The following is a 21,276-nucleotide window of genomic DNA, read 5'->3' on the forward strand; positions in this document are numbered from 1 at the left end:
CCAGCTTTGTGTTATTGTTCAAACCCTAAAACAAGTCATCCCAATATCCACTATGGCACTGAGTAGAGAGGGACTCCTAAGGCAACACACACACACACACACACACACACACACACACACACACACACACACAGATACATACTTTATTACTAGATCCAAACTGTGTCTCCTCAGAGTGTGCATGGATGTACTCCTTCCCAGGAGTGGGGATCACATTCGTTTTGAAGGTCAGGCGTTTTCAAGCGATTTTTGTAGGTCACCACAGAAATGCCAGCAATGTTGCCTCCATTGTGGATCCCATCGGGTCAGAGAGAGGAACTTTGTGCCTCTGTCAGTACTGAATATTTTATTGGCTGCAAACAGAAGAAACTGTGAAGCGTCTGCTCTCGGCATTGTCAGCAAACATTTTTCTTTTTACTTTATTGACAAAAGAGCTTTCTGAACTGTCTGTGGAATGGATCAATGGAGAGGAGAGAAAGCAGAGTGGCCCTAAATGACAGCAAAACTCAATAAAGACTGTCACCTTGAGCTGAAATGGAAACACTGTGCTAAGGTTTAAGCCGATGTTTTCCGGGTGTACGCCATTCACTTTACCGGCGGTATTGACAACAGATAAAGACATCGTGTCTTGAGAAGCTCTAGCTTGTTGTTTTATTGTTCACTTTTAACTCACTTTACATCATCTTTGCTAACTATTTTTCCTCTCTCTTTTCCTCAAAGCGACACTCATACGCTACTCTCCTTTACCACTCGCTCTCCTTACTGCCGTCACTCACTTAAGGCACCCTGCCATTCTTGCTCTAAATTAAGGCCATTTTACGTTTCTGCATCAAATCGACCCTACACCGTAGCCTGACGTGCACCTCTCGAAAAATTTAACTACACGTCGCAGCGACGCACATCGCTCGGCCGTGGCTTGGTAGCGTTGCATTTCCCCCGACTCATTTCCTGGTTCTCCTTCTCCATAAACAACGTGAAATCAAGGAGAGGGTTAACTTTTCCTGCTACAGATTTCCCACCGTGGTCAGAAAACACAGGGGAGACACTTTGTTTCTCTCACTATGACTCTAGAGTCGCTACTCGCTCCGAAGCTAATCGCCTTCACTCTCTCACTGATCCCTCGCTCGATCACCCACTCCCCCCACACACACATGCCGGCTCGAGGCACATACCAGCGCACAAGTATAAACATCAGGCCGCTTATGTAGGCTATGGCGAAAGCTCTGCGTGGAGCCTCCGCAAAACCATAAAACAGCCTTTACGCTACTCTCATAAGGGGGTTGCTGTTAATCGCCATACCGCGGTGATATGTTGCTTCGTCACCACGGTAAGAAAAACACTATACCGTCACAGCCCTACTGAAAATATCTTTATGTAAAGGGAAACATGGGGGACAATTCAAAAAATAAAAACATAATGGAATATTTAGCAGTAAGGCTCTCAGGCTTTATGTATTGCTTTCAACTATTTATAGATCGACTTTTCTAATTATATCTTAGTCAGCACACGTAGCCTAGGCAGCATTTACTCTTCCCTCCTCTTTTGCGTCTTTTGTTGAGGAAGTAACCTCCTTAAATGTGCATATGACAATTATTCACCTCAATGATACATTCATTAATTTTAATAAACCCCTGGACTGTAATATTTCAGATGTGTTTGAGCAAGATTTCTACTCATGTTCAAAACTTTGTGCACATTCAAAATATATCTGTGTTCTCACAGGAATCACAAGGACAACATGAGGGCTGGGCTTTTGTGTAAGGTGAGAAGCAGTGACACAGCATTAGACAGAGAGAAAGAATGAGAGAGAGCAGGTACTCGAGGGTCACGCTACACTCTTTTGGCAGGCTGTCTACTGTATGTGTGTTTGGTAAACATCACATTACCTGAGATAGAGTTGGAAGGTTTGAACAAAAGGAATATAGTGTTTCTTGGCCACACATACATTCTGGTTGAGGTGTGTGTGTGTGTGTGTGTGTGTGTGTGTGTGTGTGTGTGTGTGTGTGGGGGGGGCTGGGGAGTATCTAATCTGACTGGGTCAGTGCTGGGAGTTTCTTGACTTCTCCCTCTGGGTTACTAAAGATTTGTCTTTTGTAAGAAAACAAGTGTGTGAACATTAGACATTTCTCCTGGTAGTGCTTTTTAAAGGGATATTTCACCGTTGGAAAGATGAATATATCTTTAAATTGGGTCACTTATGTAGTAGAAATGGTTTTTTTTTTGGAAATTGGTGGCTTCTAGGCCGAGAAAAGCCAGAAAATGTGTTTTTGGCTCATGTAGATGAAAGATACCAAATCCCAGAATGCACTTGCTGTGCTGCTTTAGAGTCCACTCCCAAGCCACGCCTACCGTATACAAACAGACAGGCGTCGTGCCTAACAGGCTACTATTTTGCCGTACTTCCTCGTAACACATCCTGCTGCTGCAGGAATAGCAACGCCGATTTCGGTGTCTGATTCTGGTGCCACTGATATGCCTGCACTTCTCTCTGATGCTCTGAAACAGACGTTACAGGAAACAGAAACATTGCTGCACGTAACGCTTGTTAACACTATACTCGACAGCAGCTAACGTTAGCCTACCGCTAGCTAGTAGCTGGATTAAACACGGTTACGATGCTGACAGCTAATGCTCAACGGTGTAAGGTGTGTCTGTATTTCACTGTAGAGGATTCAACACCGGGATGTAACAATCTGCAGCTGCTGTTGTCGGAAAAACACAGAGTGCATTCATTGAAACTGGTAATTTACAGCCTCGTGGTGCATTCAAAGTTGTTGTGAAATGCCCTTTTCCCATCTGGTGGTTGGTTTTGTCATTCAACAGCTATTTACTAGTGAAATAAGTTATTGTTATAGTGATTACATTATTATTATTAAACATTTAATTTTGACGATATGGCCTTAGCAATAAACAAGCCATTCTTTAATGTCGCCAACTGTTTAGTACCCTTCTTTTTTTAAACTTTCTTAAAAAGTAGCTGTTCAGGCACCGTTAAGGCACCGGTACCATTTTAAAAGTACCGCTTTAGCACCGGTATCCAAACCAAACAATACCCAACCCTAATATTGACTCTAGATTCAAATGTGTGACTAGATTAAATATATAATAAACAAATACAAATCTTAAAATCAAGTTCATAAAGTCACTTTCTTTGCATTCATTTGATTCCCAATCAAGATACACTGGTAAGAATTGCTTTCCATTGTTAATATGTACTTAAAAACAGTTCTGAAATGCAAAATAATAGAATTTTAATCATGTGATAAAACATGCGATTAATCATGATTAACTATAAAACTTCAACGATTAATCACATTTAAGAAAATGTTTGACGTTTGACAGCCCTAATATAAAAACGACATTATATAAAAACGACATACGAAACAGGCTACATTCAGTGTACACACATTATATGCTCCATAAAGTTCGGCTAACGCATACTAGCATTAGTGCTTGGTGGGCTGTAAACACAGAGTATAAACACAGCCGTAAATTTGCGTGGAATGTAGAATGGTCGGCATTTAACAGTCACAAACTCAACCAGCAGTTAGCAGTTAGTTGGATATAAGCACACCCATTTTTGCATCAGTCCGTGTTAACACAGCCCACCTCTAGTCTTACCCAGCGACAGAGCAGGTAGCTAGATAGTCTGGTACACTGTTGTTCAGCCATGTTTCCACAACAACAAAAACACAGCAGTCTGACCTCGCGTTGGGAGTTTCGTTGAAGTTGGATGTAGTCCAGTTTGTTGTCTAATGAGCGGACACTTGCAAGCAGGTTTGATGGAACAGGTGGCCGGCTAGTGTTAGCTTTCTACCTAGCTCGCCTCAAACTCCTGCACACCGCTGTTGAGGTCCCTTTCCCCGGCTAGCAGCATCGGGCGACACCGCAGGCTGAGGGGCTGGTCTCCGTAGCAGGCGAAGCTCGCGTAGTGTGTCGAGTATTCCGTCTGTAATAAAGTGTCCTGCATATTCTCTGATCTGTATAAATGTATCCCGGTGGTACACATGTGCGGTAGTTTGAATGCACATAATTGTTGTAAAAGTTTGCTGCTGAAAAGACTATCCTGTTTAGCGACGCTTCAAGATGGCTGACACTCGTTTTGCTTCGGGTAAAGACGACAGTTGAAAACATGGGCGGGTTGAAAACATGCGGAAGTAGCTCCTACTACTGGCTGTAGTCCATTGCCTCTGGGCAAAAAATCTTCCGATGACGCAAAAATCAACGTTTTCTGTCATCGGAAGATTTTTTCCAGACCCACAATACAGAGATCTCTCGTCTCAGGGGGACATGAGGAAGGGAAGCACGGTCATTCAAAAATACTACCGTGTTTCTACTGATACAAAGCTTAATGCTAAATCGGTGAAGTATCCCTTTAAGTATTAATGTAAATGTGACTGTGCCTACTTACTACTACAGTGTATATAGAAACTAATCTATATCATCTAAAGGGAGTGCATTGTACCTAGAGAAGACATTGCTGTTTCCTGTTGCCTCACAGGCATCTGTCCTGCCCTCCCACGTCCCGTCTTGTCCTGTCCTGCTTTGTCCTAGTCAGCTCCGGAAGTTCCAGCCCCACCCCAGGTTTGCCAAATTGTTTTGGTGCTACATTGCGTAATGCCAAACTGCCCCAGTGCGTCACTGGGAGCACCCTTTCTTTGCATACATACACATGAGTAAACACATAGAACAGACAGTAGACGGAGTACACAGGGCCCACTCACAGGGCCTGCCTTTATTTGCAGGTATCACAGTAGTGTTACTGACTTGTTTGATCATCTCTGTCACTCTTTCAGATCCATCTAGATCATTGTTCAGTGTGTGACGTGTGTTCTTACAGGGGAAATACAAAGTTACATGACCTTTTCTTCCTGACTGGATCCTGTTCAGTGTAAAACTTCAATGGCCAAGGGTCATTTGTACAAAGAATTTCCTTGCACCTCTCAGACAAGAAACTTTGATAAGGGAATTTATGCTTCTAGAATAGCAGTCTTCACAGGAATTGTTTTTTTCACACTTGCTTTGACCGAAATTAATTTAACTCTTAACAGGTTTGCTGCATGATATCACCCTTCAAAATAGGTGTGTGTGTGTGTGTGTGTGTGTGTGTGTGTGTGTGTGTGTGTGCCTTAGGAGTCCCTCTCTACTCAGTGCCATAGTGGATATTGGGATGACTTGTTTTAGGGTTTGAACAATAACACAAAGCTGGCAGCTCAATAAACTTTCACCACACCAGAAATCCACCCTGCACCTCTCTTCCTTCCTTTGATTTTTCTGTTTTCTCACTGGAACACACACACACACATTCTCACACACGCACACACACACACACACGCGCACACACACACGCGCGCGCACACACACACACACACACACACACACACACACACACACACACACACACACACCCACACACACACACACATACACACGCACACCCACACACACACACACACATTCTCACACGCACACACACGCACACCCATTCACACACGCACACACACACATTCTCACACACACACACACACACACACACACACACACACACACACACACACACACACACACACACACACACACACACACACGCACACACACACACACACACACACACACACACACACACACACACACACACACACACACACACACACACACACACGCACACACACACACACACACACTCTCACACACGCACACACACACACACATACACACACACACGCACACACATTTCAATTTTCCAATGTGTGTGTATGGGGCTGGAATGATGAAGACCAGAAGGGGGAATATAGGGTGGAGCTGCATTATGATTCTCTGAAAGTTTTCCAAACAAATTGCTCTCTCCCCTACAGTTTTCACTCTTCATACATCATTGTTGGTCAAAATGTAGGAAATTCTGTGGCGGTCGCAGACATGTAACTATGGAATCCAGCGGACCTAAACTTTTGGCTCTCCTTATACCAACTGCCGATAGAAACAATGAAAAAAATGGATCTGCAGTAATATTCTCTGAATTTTTTTCCAAACAAATTGCTCTCTCCCCTACAATTTTCACTCTTCATACATCATTGTTGGTCAAAATGTAGGAAATGTTGTGCCGGTCGCAGACATGTAACTATGGAAGCCATCGGACGTAAACTTTTTGCTCTGTTCATACCAACTGCCGATAGAAACAATGAAATGAAATATCTGGAAGTAAGCAGACGGTTCCCTGTTTGTTACCTGCTCTGTGTCACATATATTTGACACCACAAACATAAAAACCACAGACCTTTATCTTTCTTGTGATGATAATATTTTTGCCGTTTGGACCCACAGTTTTGATTTACAGAACAAACTTAAGAGGTATAACTATCATTAAATTGACATGTTTGACCCATGGAATATACTGTCTCCCCCTCCCTCCTCTACTCCCTCACTGTGGAAATCATCATAGCAACAACTTCTTACACACACACCTCCTAGGCTCTTATCATAAAGACTATTTACTGTAGGCCGTGTTGTCCTCTCTTTACAGGACATGTCAAACAGCAGAGTAAAGGTAGCTCAGATCAGCTGTTACTAATGATATTAACTATAAGGGGGGGGTATCTAGCTGCATCTAGCTCAGCCAGTGAGAGCGTTTGCTCCATGTTGGCTGAGTCCTTTGCAGTGGCGTGGGTTCGAATCTGACCTGCTACCCTTTTGCTGTGTGTCATCCCCCATCTCTCTCCCACCTTTTCATGTCTATCCACTGTCACTTCATAATAAAAGGGAAAAGCCCCAAAAAATTGTCTTTAAATTTTTTTTTAAACAACACCAGACTCCATGTGAATGTCATTTTAGCATCATAAAACACACTCCATTCAAAGTTGACAGAAACCAAACAAAACTATGAAAAGCCGTTTTTCATCTTCTCTACACTTTTTCCAACCATCACAACTCTAGTGTTGGTTGAAATAAACACAGGTTTACCAATTTACGTGTGAAAATATGTTGGCTCTATACATGCTAAAACTACTGTTTTTTTAAATGGAGTCTGGTGGGTTTAGTGCTAGCTACTTCATAGCCGTTTCTGGTAAACAGGTCTTAAATAGATTTTAAAAAGGTCTATCTCTGAAGGGTTAAAACACGTAACACTTCAACGTTAAAACAACACTGTATGTATTTAAAATGTAAGCAAAACTTGGGTATTTTATATATATATATATATATATATATATATATATATATATATATATATATATATATATATATATATATATATATAAGGCTTGTGTCGCTAAACCTACCAGACTCCATGTAAATAATCAGTACTTTAAGCATCCTAAACCCACCAGACTCCATCTAAATAATCAGTACTTTAAGCATCCTAAATCCACCAGACTCCATGTAAATAATCAGTACTTTAACCTTTCTGTAAATGGTACTATGCTGTACTGTGGTCTTGACCTGTATGCATTTGTGGTGTCTTGTCAGCCCATTCATACATTCCCTATTGCTATTGTTAAACAATTCTATTCTCTCTCTCTCAGTGACAGTGTGACCTATGTACGTCAATACAGCTACTGCTATTAACCCTTAGCTAGTGTTATTCGGATGTGCACCAAGTAGTAGGCACATTGTCAAAATTTCTTCTGGAATTTTCTAGTTATCATTATCCTCCTGGGGCAGATGGCTGCACTCTATTGTGTGTCTATGTGCATGTCACCTGGGCAAGGTGGGGAGAATCATCCCCTGTACTATTAGAACACTGCATATTTTCAGCTTGCCATTGTTTTTCCTTGCCATGTCTTTGAGGTTAATTTGTTTGAGTGAATGAGTATACAGGTGTGTGTGTGTGTGTGTGTGTGTGTGTGTGTGTGTGTGTGTGTGTGTGTGTGTGTGTGTGTGTGTGTGTGTGTGCCAAATGGTTTCTACACCCCAGCTTTGGTTTTCATCCTTGATTGTTTCCACCTGGGGCCCTCCACTCTTACACTTCTCCTGTAGACTTTGAAACTGCATGAAGCGGCATCGTTTTAATCATAGTTATGTGTTTTTCTCCATTTCCTAAGGGCTTATGTGAAAGCAGAAGGCACATCCAGTCTTTGTGCCAGTGAAAAGCTGAGGAAGGGTTCCACTGCTGTAGGAACTACAGGAGACAGCCTACACACTGTCCCACATATAACTGTCTTCATGTTATCAATCAGTATTTGACTCACATCTGTCATTTTGTCCCTATGCAAATAACAAAGGGGTCTTCCTCTGATTCAAAACTATTTCCAACAGGTGGACTCAACTCCCACTCTATTTTAACTCCTTTTCTCTTTTTCTCTTCATCCTTCTCTTTCTCTGCCTGTCTCTTTGTCTTTCTCTCTCTATTTCTCAGGGACCACACATAGCATCAGTGACCTTGGCCGCCTATGAATGTGGCTCTGTGGATTTCCCCGAACCGCCTTATCCAGACCAAATAGTCTGTCCCCAGCAGAACTCACCAGCACCAGACTCTGATGCTGAGCAGGTGGGCGTGGAGGCTGCGGCAGCAGTGGGTTCAGCTGCCATCCAGGGCAGCATCTCTCTCTGGACCATCATCTCCAAAGTCCGCCTGGAAGCTTGTATGTGGGTGAGTGCCTGTTACAGATTGGCTGTGTATGTAGGAACAGCTAAAGAGCAGGCGGCTGCAGGATCTGCACAGAGTTAAGCTTTTATAAACATTTCTCATGGCTCAGTTTTGGTCGCAGATTGTATTGACCTTGCACATTCACCACAGCTTTGACTAGTATTTAGAGTGCATGCTTTGAAATATCGTTGCTGCTGGGTGAAAACCTCATATGTTCTGTTTCCTTCTTAATAATGTTTCTCAGGCACTAACAAAAACAGTCATGATTTCAGATTGACCACCATGCATTTTTGAATTTATCCAGTAGGTTTCGAAAGGGGTCATTAGGCAGAGGGTGGTAGAAACATGAAACTGAACAAAATTGAAGGGGCAGCATCAAACTATACATGCCAAGGATTTCAAATTAGGTGCACACATCAGACCATGATTTTTTCCTTTATGAAGTGCAATACAGTGAAAATGATGAGACACCTGGCCATTCCTGTGTATTCTCTCTGTTAACATCATAACACAAATAATTATTTAAATCTTTTAGAGCTCCCTCTGTGGTCCTTGCACCCTAATTTTAAAATCATGGTCACTGTCGAATATTTGTTTATTATTTTTCTGCAGTATCTTCACCAGTAAAGACTCAAGTTAGAAATGATTCAAATTTGCATACAAATGTCCATGGAAATGTATTCATTGATAACTCATTTGCTTGGAAACCCCCAGCTCCTTGTCGTGAATTTCCCCCATGCAGTGCTGGTGGTTTCACACCTCTAACCAGCCTTGTGGTTGCTGAGAAAGATGAAATATATTTAATCTACAACCTTTTTTTCAGGGCCAGAACAGAAACATTGTCCTACTTCAAAGTAGAAATATATAAAAAGCATGCTAAACTTTGTAATGCCATCTTATCTGTTTAAATCTTGAATTTAGGCAAAGAACAGCCTTCTACCTTAGTGTCTAGTTACACTTAGAGTCTGAGCTCACATGCCTTAGAATAACCATGAAACCGCTGACAATGGCTTTTGTTACTGACACACACACACACACACACACACACACACACACACACACACACACACACACACACACACACACACACACAGGACACATACAAAACATGCGTGTGCCACAATGATCTAGAAGTCTTATCCATTATAAAATTCTTTGTAACACATTATCTTTTCATCTCCACTGTTACCGGCAATTTACTTTTTTTCCTTCATGAGAAAGGCAGAACTGCCCAACTATAAGAAAAGAGAACTTGGTCACTGACACGTGATGTGACTTTAATCATTCTTTGTAATCTGTTTCCCTGTTCTGCATAAAGTGGGCGGGGCTGAGGTGAGGGGAAATACAGATCATCAGCTGCTTCTTCTGTACCAGGAGTTTTACAGGAACCAGGCAGGCTTTTAACAACCTGCTCTCTGCTGTAATTGGTCCCCAGGCTTCCTTATTGTTTGTAATACATTAACTGTACACACACGCACGTAATAAAAAAGGTCAGTCATTCAAAACTACACATTTGTACTACAATACCTAGTAAAGGCCTTTTATTGATACTCATTCACTATATCCTCACTAATCCTATATCAAATAATTATACTGTAATAAATGATACTGTAACCCTCACCTTTCACCCCTTATTATATAATGGCTTTATGTTGTTGTATGAGACACAGCCTGTCTTAATATACATCGTGTGTGTGTGTGTGTGTGTGTGTGTGTGTGTGTGTGTGTGTGTGTGTGTGTGTGTGTGTGTGTGTGTGTGTGTGAGAGATTTATTGGTGCAGCGTGTTAGTTTTTCTGGCTTCAAACTGGAATAAAAGTTTCTCTGAGCCAAGCCACACCACCAGCAGCAGCACCATGCTCTGAGGTGTGATATAGGAGTCTATGTTTGTGGGTGTGTGTGCCACCCAATCCCATTGGATTCACCACCACCCACTCACCACCACACCCTTGTAACCCCAGCCAGGCATGGCCTCGGGTTAGGCTTGTCAGCTCTACAGTTGGAGGCACCTGTTGCACCCACCGTTTCAATGCCCCCTACACAAATACACACATACACACAGGCGCATGCACGCTCACAAACAGAGGCAGAGCTATTGAATGGAGCAGCTGCCAGGGAGATTAGGGCACGTCTCCATTATGAGAAAAAAAACTGGCAGATTTCATCAAAGGCTGCAGTGTTAACGAGAGAACAGGGTGTCCACATTAAAGATGCAGTCTGCCAGGTTTTGGGATAGCACCGCCTTCTGAGAATGATTGTTTGGGCTTGTTGTCGCTGCCATGGTTGCTAACTACCCACTAATCATCTTCTGGCTCAGCCATCCAGCAACATACAAGTAATATGGCTGTGATTAGTTAGTTATGTTCTTCTTCCTCCTAAACAACTGAATATTAGTTCAAATCTTTCATTTTCTTTAATTTCAGTGCATCTGCAGATGCTTGGGATGTGTTGGGGCTTGAAATCATCTATACGCCATCTGCAATTGTAACTTGCATTAACTGTATCTTTAGCATCTTCTCTCAACCCCCTTGCACCCCTACTCTCCCCCTGTGCCTGGAAACATTAAAGTAATGAGCTGTGAGCAACTCCAAAAACACAGCATTTCTTGGCGGCTGTTTTCATTGTGTTAATTAAGTCTGTAGCCCTCACCCCCTCACCCCTCACTCCCCCCGTCCTCATGTTTTGGCGGTATGAACTTGGTGAACCGACCAAGTGCTGAGGATTTATTTTTCCTCAAATCACTTCCGCTTTCTTCCTGTTAAGCCCCTTCTCAACCACACAGGCTCCACCACTTTATAGCTACAAGCTCCTTTTGGCTGTCAGATATTGATATCTTGGTTCCTTTAGAACCCCCTGGGCTTGTTAGCACTTCTTAAATTTTCCAGAAACACTGCATTCCACATGTCCAAAGCAGATTGGAACAGAGCAGCTAGCGATGCAGTGTGTTGATATGCTGTTTAGAAGTGGCATCTGGTTTTTCACCTTCCCTGGACCTGTGTTTTATGTATCCATGATTGTTTAATAATCTGCGGGATTTTCGTTCTCGTAAATCTTTTCCGTTTTATTCCCATTAAGTGCTCTGATCGCACGATCCCAGACGTCAAGCGGTGAAAGCTCCTTAGGATAGTGGATAATGATATCTTTGCTCCATTAACCCCCCAGGAACCATGGTAATATGGTTGTTATAATAATTAGCATGACATTAAGACACATATAGCATTTATAACTAAACTACACAGTGCATGATAAAAATTACAATTTAACGCAATAAATTCAGCCACAGCATTTGAATACAATTTGATAAAATTGAGAGAAATAAACAACTACTAACATCCTTCTCTTTCTTAAAGCTATGTGGAATTCAGATTTATTGGCAGTTGGGACACAAGCCTGTGTTGCCAAAGCGATATATAGAAGCACACCATGGGGGTACTGTAAACAGTGAACTACGAACAGCTGAGTAGCAGTAATTAACAATCTCCCTTTGTGCGTCTGTGTTTCTGTGTGAGCAGGGTGCAGGTACAGCTATAGGAGAGCTTCCTCCCTACTTCATGGCACGGGCGGCAAGGCTGTCCGGGGCCGACCCCGACGACGAGGACTACCAGAGGTTTGAGGAGATTCTGGACCAGAGCAAGTCAGCACAGGTGAAACACTGCTCCCTGCATCATCTTCAGCCCCTTCATCCCCCTCTGTTATTTAACACCCCTCACACCCTCCAACACTCATCTTGTAGAGCTATAACTTTAACTTCTACCTAGGGCTGGGCGGTAAGGCCTAAAATATTCACCGTATAATTTGAAGCACGGGCCTAACGGTATCTATCATGATATGGTACCCAAATATTTGACTCTTTGTATAATCATTCGTTGGGTAGGTATTCGTTTTTAATTTTGGTATTCAGATATTCATTTTTTTTTTTGAAAGGTTCAAGTTTTTAAATACTGTGGAATAACAGAATCCTTAAAAATGAATACCTTTAAAGCTTTAGTGCGTAAATTTTTGATATTAATGAACGTCCGTTACATTCAAGCCATTGCCAAATGAGTTGCTACGAAGCTGATTAAGTTAATTAATCAGCTCCACACAACTCTCTCTGTATTTCTCAGTGTGGCTGTGTTCAGAAGATTGTGGCGTCCGGTGACTTTCCCGCGCAGGACTCAAGTGAAGATAATTACCTCTTCTGAAGAGTCCATGTTTTTTTAATCCTCCGCTAGGCGAAGGGGTGGGGGCGCGTGCGCGATCACAGAAGGCTGTATAATGTGGACGCGCCGACAGTGTTGTCATTATTTAGAATTCCTCATGGGGGAAACTACGCTCTATAGCTTTAAACCGAATGACACATGTTGCAGCGCAGTGTTTCCATTTCAGCTCAGTGTGTGAGTCTTTAGTTTGTATTGCCCTTATTTACTGTCACGTTTCTCTCCTCACACACACACACACACACACACACACACACACACACACACACACCTGGTACACACTATGTTGAGTTTTTGTTATTTTTCAAAATCGGCCGTTACAATCTTCAATTGAAACCTTAAAGGGGTTTGCAGTTTTGGTAATTTCTTTGCTGTTTTTTTCTCTTTTTGCTCGCAGGTTTCTCTATAGAGCTCCCCCTACAGCTTCAGAATAGATATTTGGCAACACTGTTGTAAAAACTCGTTGGCGACTCTCCCCCCTCCCATCTTCTCCCTCTGGTCATGTGCATTTGTTTTCATAGAAGCCGGCGAATGCACGGAGCCATGTCCACTGAGGTAGACAGCTAGTAAGCTAGCTAGTAAGCCCGTAACATCATAATAAAACGATCATAATAAAAACCTTTACAGACAATGGCAAACATCCTGAGGTCACAATAACAAGAAATATAAAGATTAAACAGAGTTTATCCCAAAGATACTTACAAGTGCAACAGCAAGAACGCCAGGTCAGCATCGGATTTGCAGGCTTCTGTTTGCCTCAGTTCTCCCCATTCTGAAAACGCAGCTCCTATGATTACTCGTGTCTGACTCCTCCCTCGGTCAGTCTGCCGTTTCCTCTTTCTCTGTTCCTCCGACAATGCTTTCCTAGCTTTCTGCTTCTTTTTTGCCGGCTCAGCCATAATGATAGTGTGAAAAACTCCATCGCTACCTTGTTCTTATAGCTAGCCGGTTCCTGTATGCGTGCAGTGCCGTGAAGCTATTCGTCACATCGCGAGACCTGATATCACGCCATACTTCCTGACGCTGAGGCCGGCGGCTCGCCGGCCAAAAGTCGCAAGGGTGGTTTTTCCGCTCACAGGCGCTAGGGGGAAGACGACCACCATTCAACCCGGGAAAAGTCATATAACCATTCCAATGACTCCGAAGCTGTTCAGTTAAGGTCAATTAAGCTAAAAAAAAACTGCATAGTTCCCCATTAAAAGTTTTTTTTATTACGTGTGTGTGTGTAACACTGATTAAGCCCCACCTCAGTTTCTTAATGTTACAGTGGGAATCAACTGCTTTCACAACACTATGACTAAGGGAATAGCAATGATGAAATGTTGCCGCCATTTCCGGCCCTTCATTTTGAAATTCCCTGTAAAAAAATGTTCTCATATCAAACATCCCTGCAAATGTTTCAACAATTTTGGTGTCTTTGTAAATATTTATTTTTCCACCCACTTGTGATTATGAATGGAGGAGAAGGAACGAGGGAAACATGCGTGTGGTTTTATCAAGGCTTTTCATCAGACCTGTCAGTCCTGACACAGGCTTCATCCTCAGAAATGCTTTTCTTTCTCCAACAGTGTGGCTCAAACAGTCAGACAGGTCAAGTGCAGTAAAACAACTGCATCCATAAATGGTTTTGAACTTTACAACGCAATCCCTTTTGTATTTGCAAATAAACTGTAGCAAACAAATACATTATTATTTTAATCAGATTGTCCCAGATATCAGTGGATTACTGAGTGATTCAAAGTTCGCTTTGTTTACAGTATTTATTTCACTTTTCAGTATGCATACAGGATTAGTAACAGTCCAGCCATAGTTTAGATGGGAATCGTTCAGTACTTGCATGCGGTCTTCGATAATGCAGTCATTCAACAAGGATAAATGCCTGAAACCAGCAGTATGCCTCTGGTCGCAAGATGAAATAAGTCCCCCTAATATATTAGGCCATACTTGTGTATGCATAAGAAAAGAGAAACAAGGGAAAAAACATCCTGTTCCATGAAAAAGCATGTCAAACAATGGAAAAATATTTCAAAAACTACTCTAGCCATTTGTTTTGAACAAGTGGACAAAATGCCATCAGGATTTTCCGTGTTGTTTAGGTTTTTTAGAAACAAACCAGTGGCTTGGTTCTTTCCATTAATTACTGCATTCATTTCTAGTGGCAGAGAAATCCTTATTGCATTACTTCATTTTCTTTGAACCATGATGCATTTCCGGTCACAGCTCAATCACTGGTGTCACGGCAGGTATTTTACTTTTGGCTGGATTACATACTCACAAAACACACTCCTTCACGCTGTTCCTGCCTTTCCTGGATCTCTTAATATTGAAGTGTGTAAACATTGGTCCAAACAGAATGTTAAGCATCCCTTAATAAAAAATGTTTTCAAAGTCTACAAAATTATCTTTTTTTTCTCAAAATAAAAACGTGCAGTTCCTAGAGGCACCGAGTACTCATAAATCATACATTCAGCCCTGTAGATGTGCTGTATTTGTGTAAACAGCGTTTTTCTTTTAAAGATAAATATTGCATCCCCGTAATTTTTTCATTACTAGCATAGTTTAGCTGACTCCCAGCACACAAACTGAAGTGAGCTTTTGAGACTAATACTGAAACAGAAAAAAGGAAGTCACAAATAAATGTGTTGAGAATAATCGGGTGCTGCTGGTTAAAAAGGGACAGGGGTGCAGCACCTGCTGTAAGTTCCAATGTTACTAATGCTGTGGACAGCTGGGCAGGTTGGCACCAATGGCAGCCCTGGTGTTCGGACCACATGTGTGAGAGGAGAGCGCTGACATCACTTATATCACTGATAAAGTGGTGCTTCCCACCGAAACTGCAAAAACAAAGTAGAGACCGTGGAAGAGAGCAACAAACGGGCGGCATGGGAAAGGGGAGATTTTGTCTAAATGATCATCTCAACATTGAAGAGCTAAACAAACTAACAGTGTGACGCAGGAGGAGCATTGCCTGTTCGTCTCGCATCCCTGCGAGGGCAGATTAGAAGTGACGCTGCTTGCTGCTGTCTCACTACACAGTCTTGCTCTCTCTCTCTCTCTGACATTATTTCTTTTTCTGTCCTTCTCAGCCTAGGCTCCTGTTCTTTCTCACGCACTCCGTTCGTCTCCCGCTGTGCATTGCGCTCTCTCTTTCTCTCTCTCTGATGATATCTGGCAGCCGGGTGTATGTATGTAATGTGTACTCGTGTGATTGGACAGCATCTGGAGGCAGGTTGCTAGCACCAGCAAGGACCTGCCACATACGGAAACATTTTTTCTCTCGCCAGGGCTTTTACCATGACTTGGATGTTCTAAGGGTTCCCTCTTTCGCTCAAGGAGATCTCGCAACACCTCTCTGATTTTCACTTCCACTTTTTACACCTTTTTAAGGTGGACACGGAGGCATTCATCTGTTGTGGATTTGTGTCAGAGGTTTTGATTGAAAGCTGAAAATCAATGGTAGTAGGCCAAAGTGGAAACAGACTCCACTGGGATTGGATTGGAGAAACTGTGGTATCGTTGGATCGTTGTGTATTAGACAGGAAGTGGTTAAATTTTGTCCTTAAGGATGTGACCCCCCTTCAACTCTACCCCCCTCCAAACACACAAGCTCAGACTCTCTCCCACACACACACACACACACACACACACACACACACACACACACACACACACACACACACACACACACACACGGCGTAGCCGGATTAAGATGCTGACTTAGTCCCCTCTGCTCAAGTCACAGAGGTTTGTAGGTGCCAGCAGTTTGACTTAAACCCAGTGGTATTTCTCCCAGCCTGCACGTGCCAACTTCCTGCCACAAGTGCACGTGATGCACAGCAGCAGAGCACTCTGTTTTTTTTTTTTTTTTCTCATTCATTCAACAGAGCTATTCAAGAATAATGAAGTCATGCTTTTTTCTAACGGCTCCAGACACTGATGTCATGAACATCAGTTTTTTTTCCCCCTCTTAAATCTCTAGCTCAGTGCGAGAGCGCTCGGTGTGCTGGAGAGGAATCCTCAGTATCGACACAAACCGTCTCGGAGGATCCTGCATGGGCCGTGTCCATGATTGCTTGTAACTTGATAATTAAGTTATTTCCTGGCTTGTGGTTCATCCGGCATGGAAGGGGTTAACATGCTGTGAATTCTTGATTGCCAACTCCCAGGATTGTATCTCCTGTAACTCAAATCAGGGCCATCTGCGCTGGGCGTATGCCTGCCTTCCCCCCTGGCCTACTGCACTCAAAGGCTCTCTGTGCTGTGGTTTGCCCGGCCCTGTCACGTGACTTCTCTGAAAGTGCCCCCTCCCTCCTCCTCCCTCTTTATTTCCAGTAAACTGTTTGAAAGGAGGGGGGTGAGTCAGAGTAAAACCAGCTTCCCTTTAACCACAGCTTGTTAAAGAATTTGTCAACGTGGACTCAGGGGTGCATTTTTGTGTGTGTGTGTGCGTGTGTGCGCGTGCGGGCATCGGATGGATTTGAATGCGTAGCTCTTCTTTTTTTTCTTTTTTCTTGAAAGGGGACTATTGCGTCAGAACTCCTTAATCACTCCACTTCCTGTGCCAGAGAGAGCAGGCGCGGGCTTGTCAGGAGTTAATGAGATGAACTTTAGCCATCTTCGTGTTGAGGGGCTCGCGGTCCCTTCGGATATGTGTGTCTTCTGTGTGAAAGACTTTCATTGAGAAAAAAAAAGAAAACACAGAAAGAGGGAGAGAAAAAAATGTGCGTGGGTGTTGACTTGTGTATAGGCTATGCATAGATTTTTCCTTGTCTGACACTTTAATTTTCCACATGGAGCAGAGTGCCTTGTCGCTGCCTGCTTTTTGTCTTTGTTTGAACTCTGTACCCCATCAGCACTACCAAAGACTACTGAAAAAGTGTTTGCTTTGCCAACTTTTTTCACAATGAAAAGTCCACTTTTGTTAGGAGAGAACCCTCTGAGCAACTTTTCAGCAGATCCAAAATAAACATGTCGCATCGTACAATAATACATTTCAGATTAAAACGGGCAAAGAAAAAAAAAGTTACAGAAAACTGAAAAAAAAACCTGACACCATTTATGGTATATCAAGGTAACGAAACATTTCTTCCTGTTAATTTGTTTTGGGTTGCTGTATCAAGTTGCTGGTTTTGCCCTGTGGATTTTTCCAATAACTGTCATCACCTGGCAATTGTAACCACATATATTCAAACTATCAGGACAGGACATGCTCCTGTATTTATAAAGTCATGAGTCATATAAGAGTCATGTTTTTGCCATGTACCTAATAAGAATTTAATCTCATTTTCAATTAATGATGGCCATGCCGTAATTCCATAAATGCTTGTTTTGTGATGAACTCCCAGCTATTCCAATGTATCTACATATTAACTGTGATTAAATCGAAACAGATGTGGTACATTTCTTATGTTTGAAATGATGCACAGATGGCTGCACCATTTTTATATCAAATAAACAAAAGTAGCACATGCTCATGAAACACATGGCTGTACAAGCTGTAAAGAGTGCGCAACTAAACAGGTAAAATGTGGTTTCTAAGGAGCACTTGTGATTTGCTTATTCAAATGAGGTATTGGTTAATCTGACTGTTAGAAGTATATTTGCACAACAACAGTTTAAATGAGCGTATTGTTCCCCACAGAGGTCGGCTCCATGCGGGGTGACTGTGCAGACTACGAATAAAGCATCTGTGCCAGGCAGCCAATCTGGAACCAAAACCTCCACAGTTTTAATGACGCTGCACTCTTGACAAGATCTTCCCAAATGTAATTGCTGCTAAACCTAGCCCAGCCCTGGTGGGGTGGGGGGAACAGGCAACTTTTGGCAAGCTGCCTGGCAAAGATGGTGATTTTCCATAAGCCACCAACAACAGAGTCTGGATGTCTGAACCCCAGCCATCCAAGATCTTTCCCAGTCCAGAAATGCACAATCGAGAGAGAGTCCAAGTACATAGTTCAACTATAGTAAATCACAGTGTCACAAGTTCACACACACCCTTTTACACCCTCCCCTCATCCTCAGGGACCCTTTGTTCACACTGTGATGATATTTTCATGCTCGCTCTCACTGCATGAGCCAAAAGCTCAACTAAAGTACCTAATGTAAACAATGCATGTGTCATGATGTCAGAAAATGAATGGGATTCACAGGCCGTCTCCGTGGCAATGATTGGTTCTGCAGGGTTCTGTCCGAGCTGCAACACCAGCAGTTGTCAGGTGTCCCTGGTCCAGACACAGTCCTCAGCACTTCAGCTGTAAACCAACCATACACATTCCTTCCCTCCCTGTCTCCCACCAGCTGAGCAACTCACACACACATGCACACACACATGGGGACAGGCTAGAATTAAAACTACAGGCTAGTCCAAAGAGAAACTTTTATGATTGGACGTCAGTGGAGGCAGAAATTCAAATTGGGAACCAATCAGATTCTATGTCCCTTTGCTCCCCCCACCACCACCTTATTAGGCGACCTCCCATGTCTCTCAAATTTCCCGTCTGCTTGGTTGCACCCCGTAAAGAATGTCATCAGCACTGTACTGGTTTTGTTGACCATATAAGGTATGATTGTGTATTGCCAGCCCCCTTCCACATCTCTTTTTTTCCAATTAACATGATGTTTTAGAAACTGAGGCCTTACTTTTAAGAAGAAAACTACTTTATTCTCATCTGTTAATGAATTGTATTAGGTTTTCTTTCTTTTTTTCATTATCAGTTGATTTGATATTGTTTTAGGTTAATAAAAACTCCCAACTTCATATACAGCAAACAGTCATTAAGGATATTTAGACTTAAAATAATTACACAGACCACTAACTATTTGGGTTTCATTCTAAAATGTTTTTGTGAAAAACTTTGTTCCATGAAAAAGGAAATATTATGAAAACATAAATGATTTGCTTCAAGAAGAATAAACAATTTTATAAAAGTCTTAAGGTGAATGTTAGCTTTAACACCAACATATTTATGTGTTCATAACAGCAGTCAATGTGAAAGAATGTGTATTTTCTCTAAATGGAGGATATCCCATTTGACTATATATACTTTTTTTTAAATCAAGAATGGTATTTGCAGTTATTCATTAATTACTTATATTACATTCATTACTATTCTGTTCACAAATGCAAAATAAGTTTGAAGTTTAATCTGAACGGCACAAAAAGATGCTTTTATTGTGAAACATTACAACTTCATACAGCCAGAATAATATGCAAAATATAATATGCACGTGTTACAGTATAGCAGACACACATTTAAATGAAATCATTGAAATAGCTTATTTATGAGCATAAATCTATGTAAGGATTAATTAAACACACATTTAAGGCTTCTAAAAATACAAATATGTATTTAGATACAGAAGAGTGAGTGCCTATATTCATCCAATATGACATAAATATAATTACTTTGATATATTGTGAACTTTACAGCATTTAAAAAAAAAAAAGGAAGTACTACATCAATTACATTAATTTTGCAAACAAAGAATAATCGTATTGCTTTTCACAGAAAAAGTGCAACAACTTCAAGTTCAGACAAATATAGAAATAATAACGAATGAAAGCCATTGTGCAGTTTATGGCTGTAAAATCTATATTCCCTACTGATCAAATTATTAACATTAAGGCCTACAAAATAAAAAATCTTGCATCGAATATTTTGGAAATGGAATCGCCTCAGTATATTTTATAGTTATTCTTTTAAAAGTTTTGATTTCCACCCAGAATTAAACTATTTCTGTGCAAAACACAACTCATTTTATTCAAACAATGACAACTCTAGCATTGTGTGGAAGTAATCCTTGAATTTGTATTCAATAATTACCTAGATATTGAAAGACCCTCCAAAAATCTGAAAGGTCCTGGATCAGGGGGTGTCCTTTGCATTCCCACTGTGTTCCCAGACCTAGATTAGGTCAAATCCAAACAGATTAAGGCTCCTCTTCCCAGAAAAGGTATATTGCTGGAAAAATATGTGTCATTGCTGTGAAAAGAGGCTTTTGTGGAGCTGTCAAGAAGGATAGGGCAAGACCAGCAGAAAAAGCAAGAATTTGTGAGTCACTGGAATGACCTACGTCTGTTCTGTTGTTCACACATTCCCAGTGACAATTGAATTAACTGGTACTAGATGTTCAATACTGACATGCTTAAACCCAGTTTATCACTTTGCTAAAATTAGAAAGCATGTTTAGAGAAAAGCCTCGCAATTCTTTTAGAATATGTGGCAGGTGAATCAGTGTATTTGAGCTGTGAACTTGAAGATATTTATGCTGGCAAGACGCTCATGAATTTAGCAAAGGACTTTAATTTAATTGTGGAACCCACTTTTTTTATTCAAACATTTAAATAAATACATTTTCCCTGTGAGGAGTTGTTTATTATTAGATGAGTTAATGTCTTATTTGATAGAATTAAACAAGCAGGGAATGAGTTCCTCATCACTTATACTTTTCACATTTAGTTTGGTAAATATGGATACATTAGAATTAAAACGATTATG

The 21,276-nt window shown here is 41.6% G+C and overlaps 1 protein-coding gene across 3 annotated transcripts in view; it reads left to right on the forward strand.

Moving 5' to 3' along the window:
• LOC144528298 (vacuole membrane protein 1-like) overlaps positions 1-21,276 on the forward strand; it is a 65,400-nt gene that overhangs the window by 20,718 nt on the left and 23,406 nt on the right. For all 3 annotated transcript variants that reach the window (XM_078266827.1, XM_078266826.1, XM_078266828.1), the window contains 2 exons: positions 8,351-8,584; positions 12,092-12,223. In XM_078266827.1, the coding sequence (XP_078122953.1) occupies positions 8,351-8,584; positions 12,092-12,223 (366 nt within the window). The remainder of the gene's footprint in view (positions 1-8,350; positions 8,585-12,091; positions 12,224-21,276) is intronic.

This window comes from Sander vitreus, chromosome 13 (genome assembly GCF_031162955.1).
Source record: "Sander vitreus isolate 19-12246 chromosome 13, sanVit1, whole genome shotgun sequence".
Lineage (NCBI taxonomy): Eukaryota > Metazoa > Chordata > Actinopteri > Perciformes > Percidae > Sander > Sander vitreus.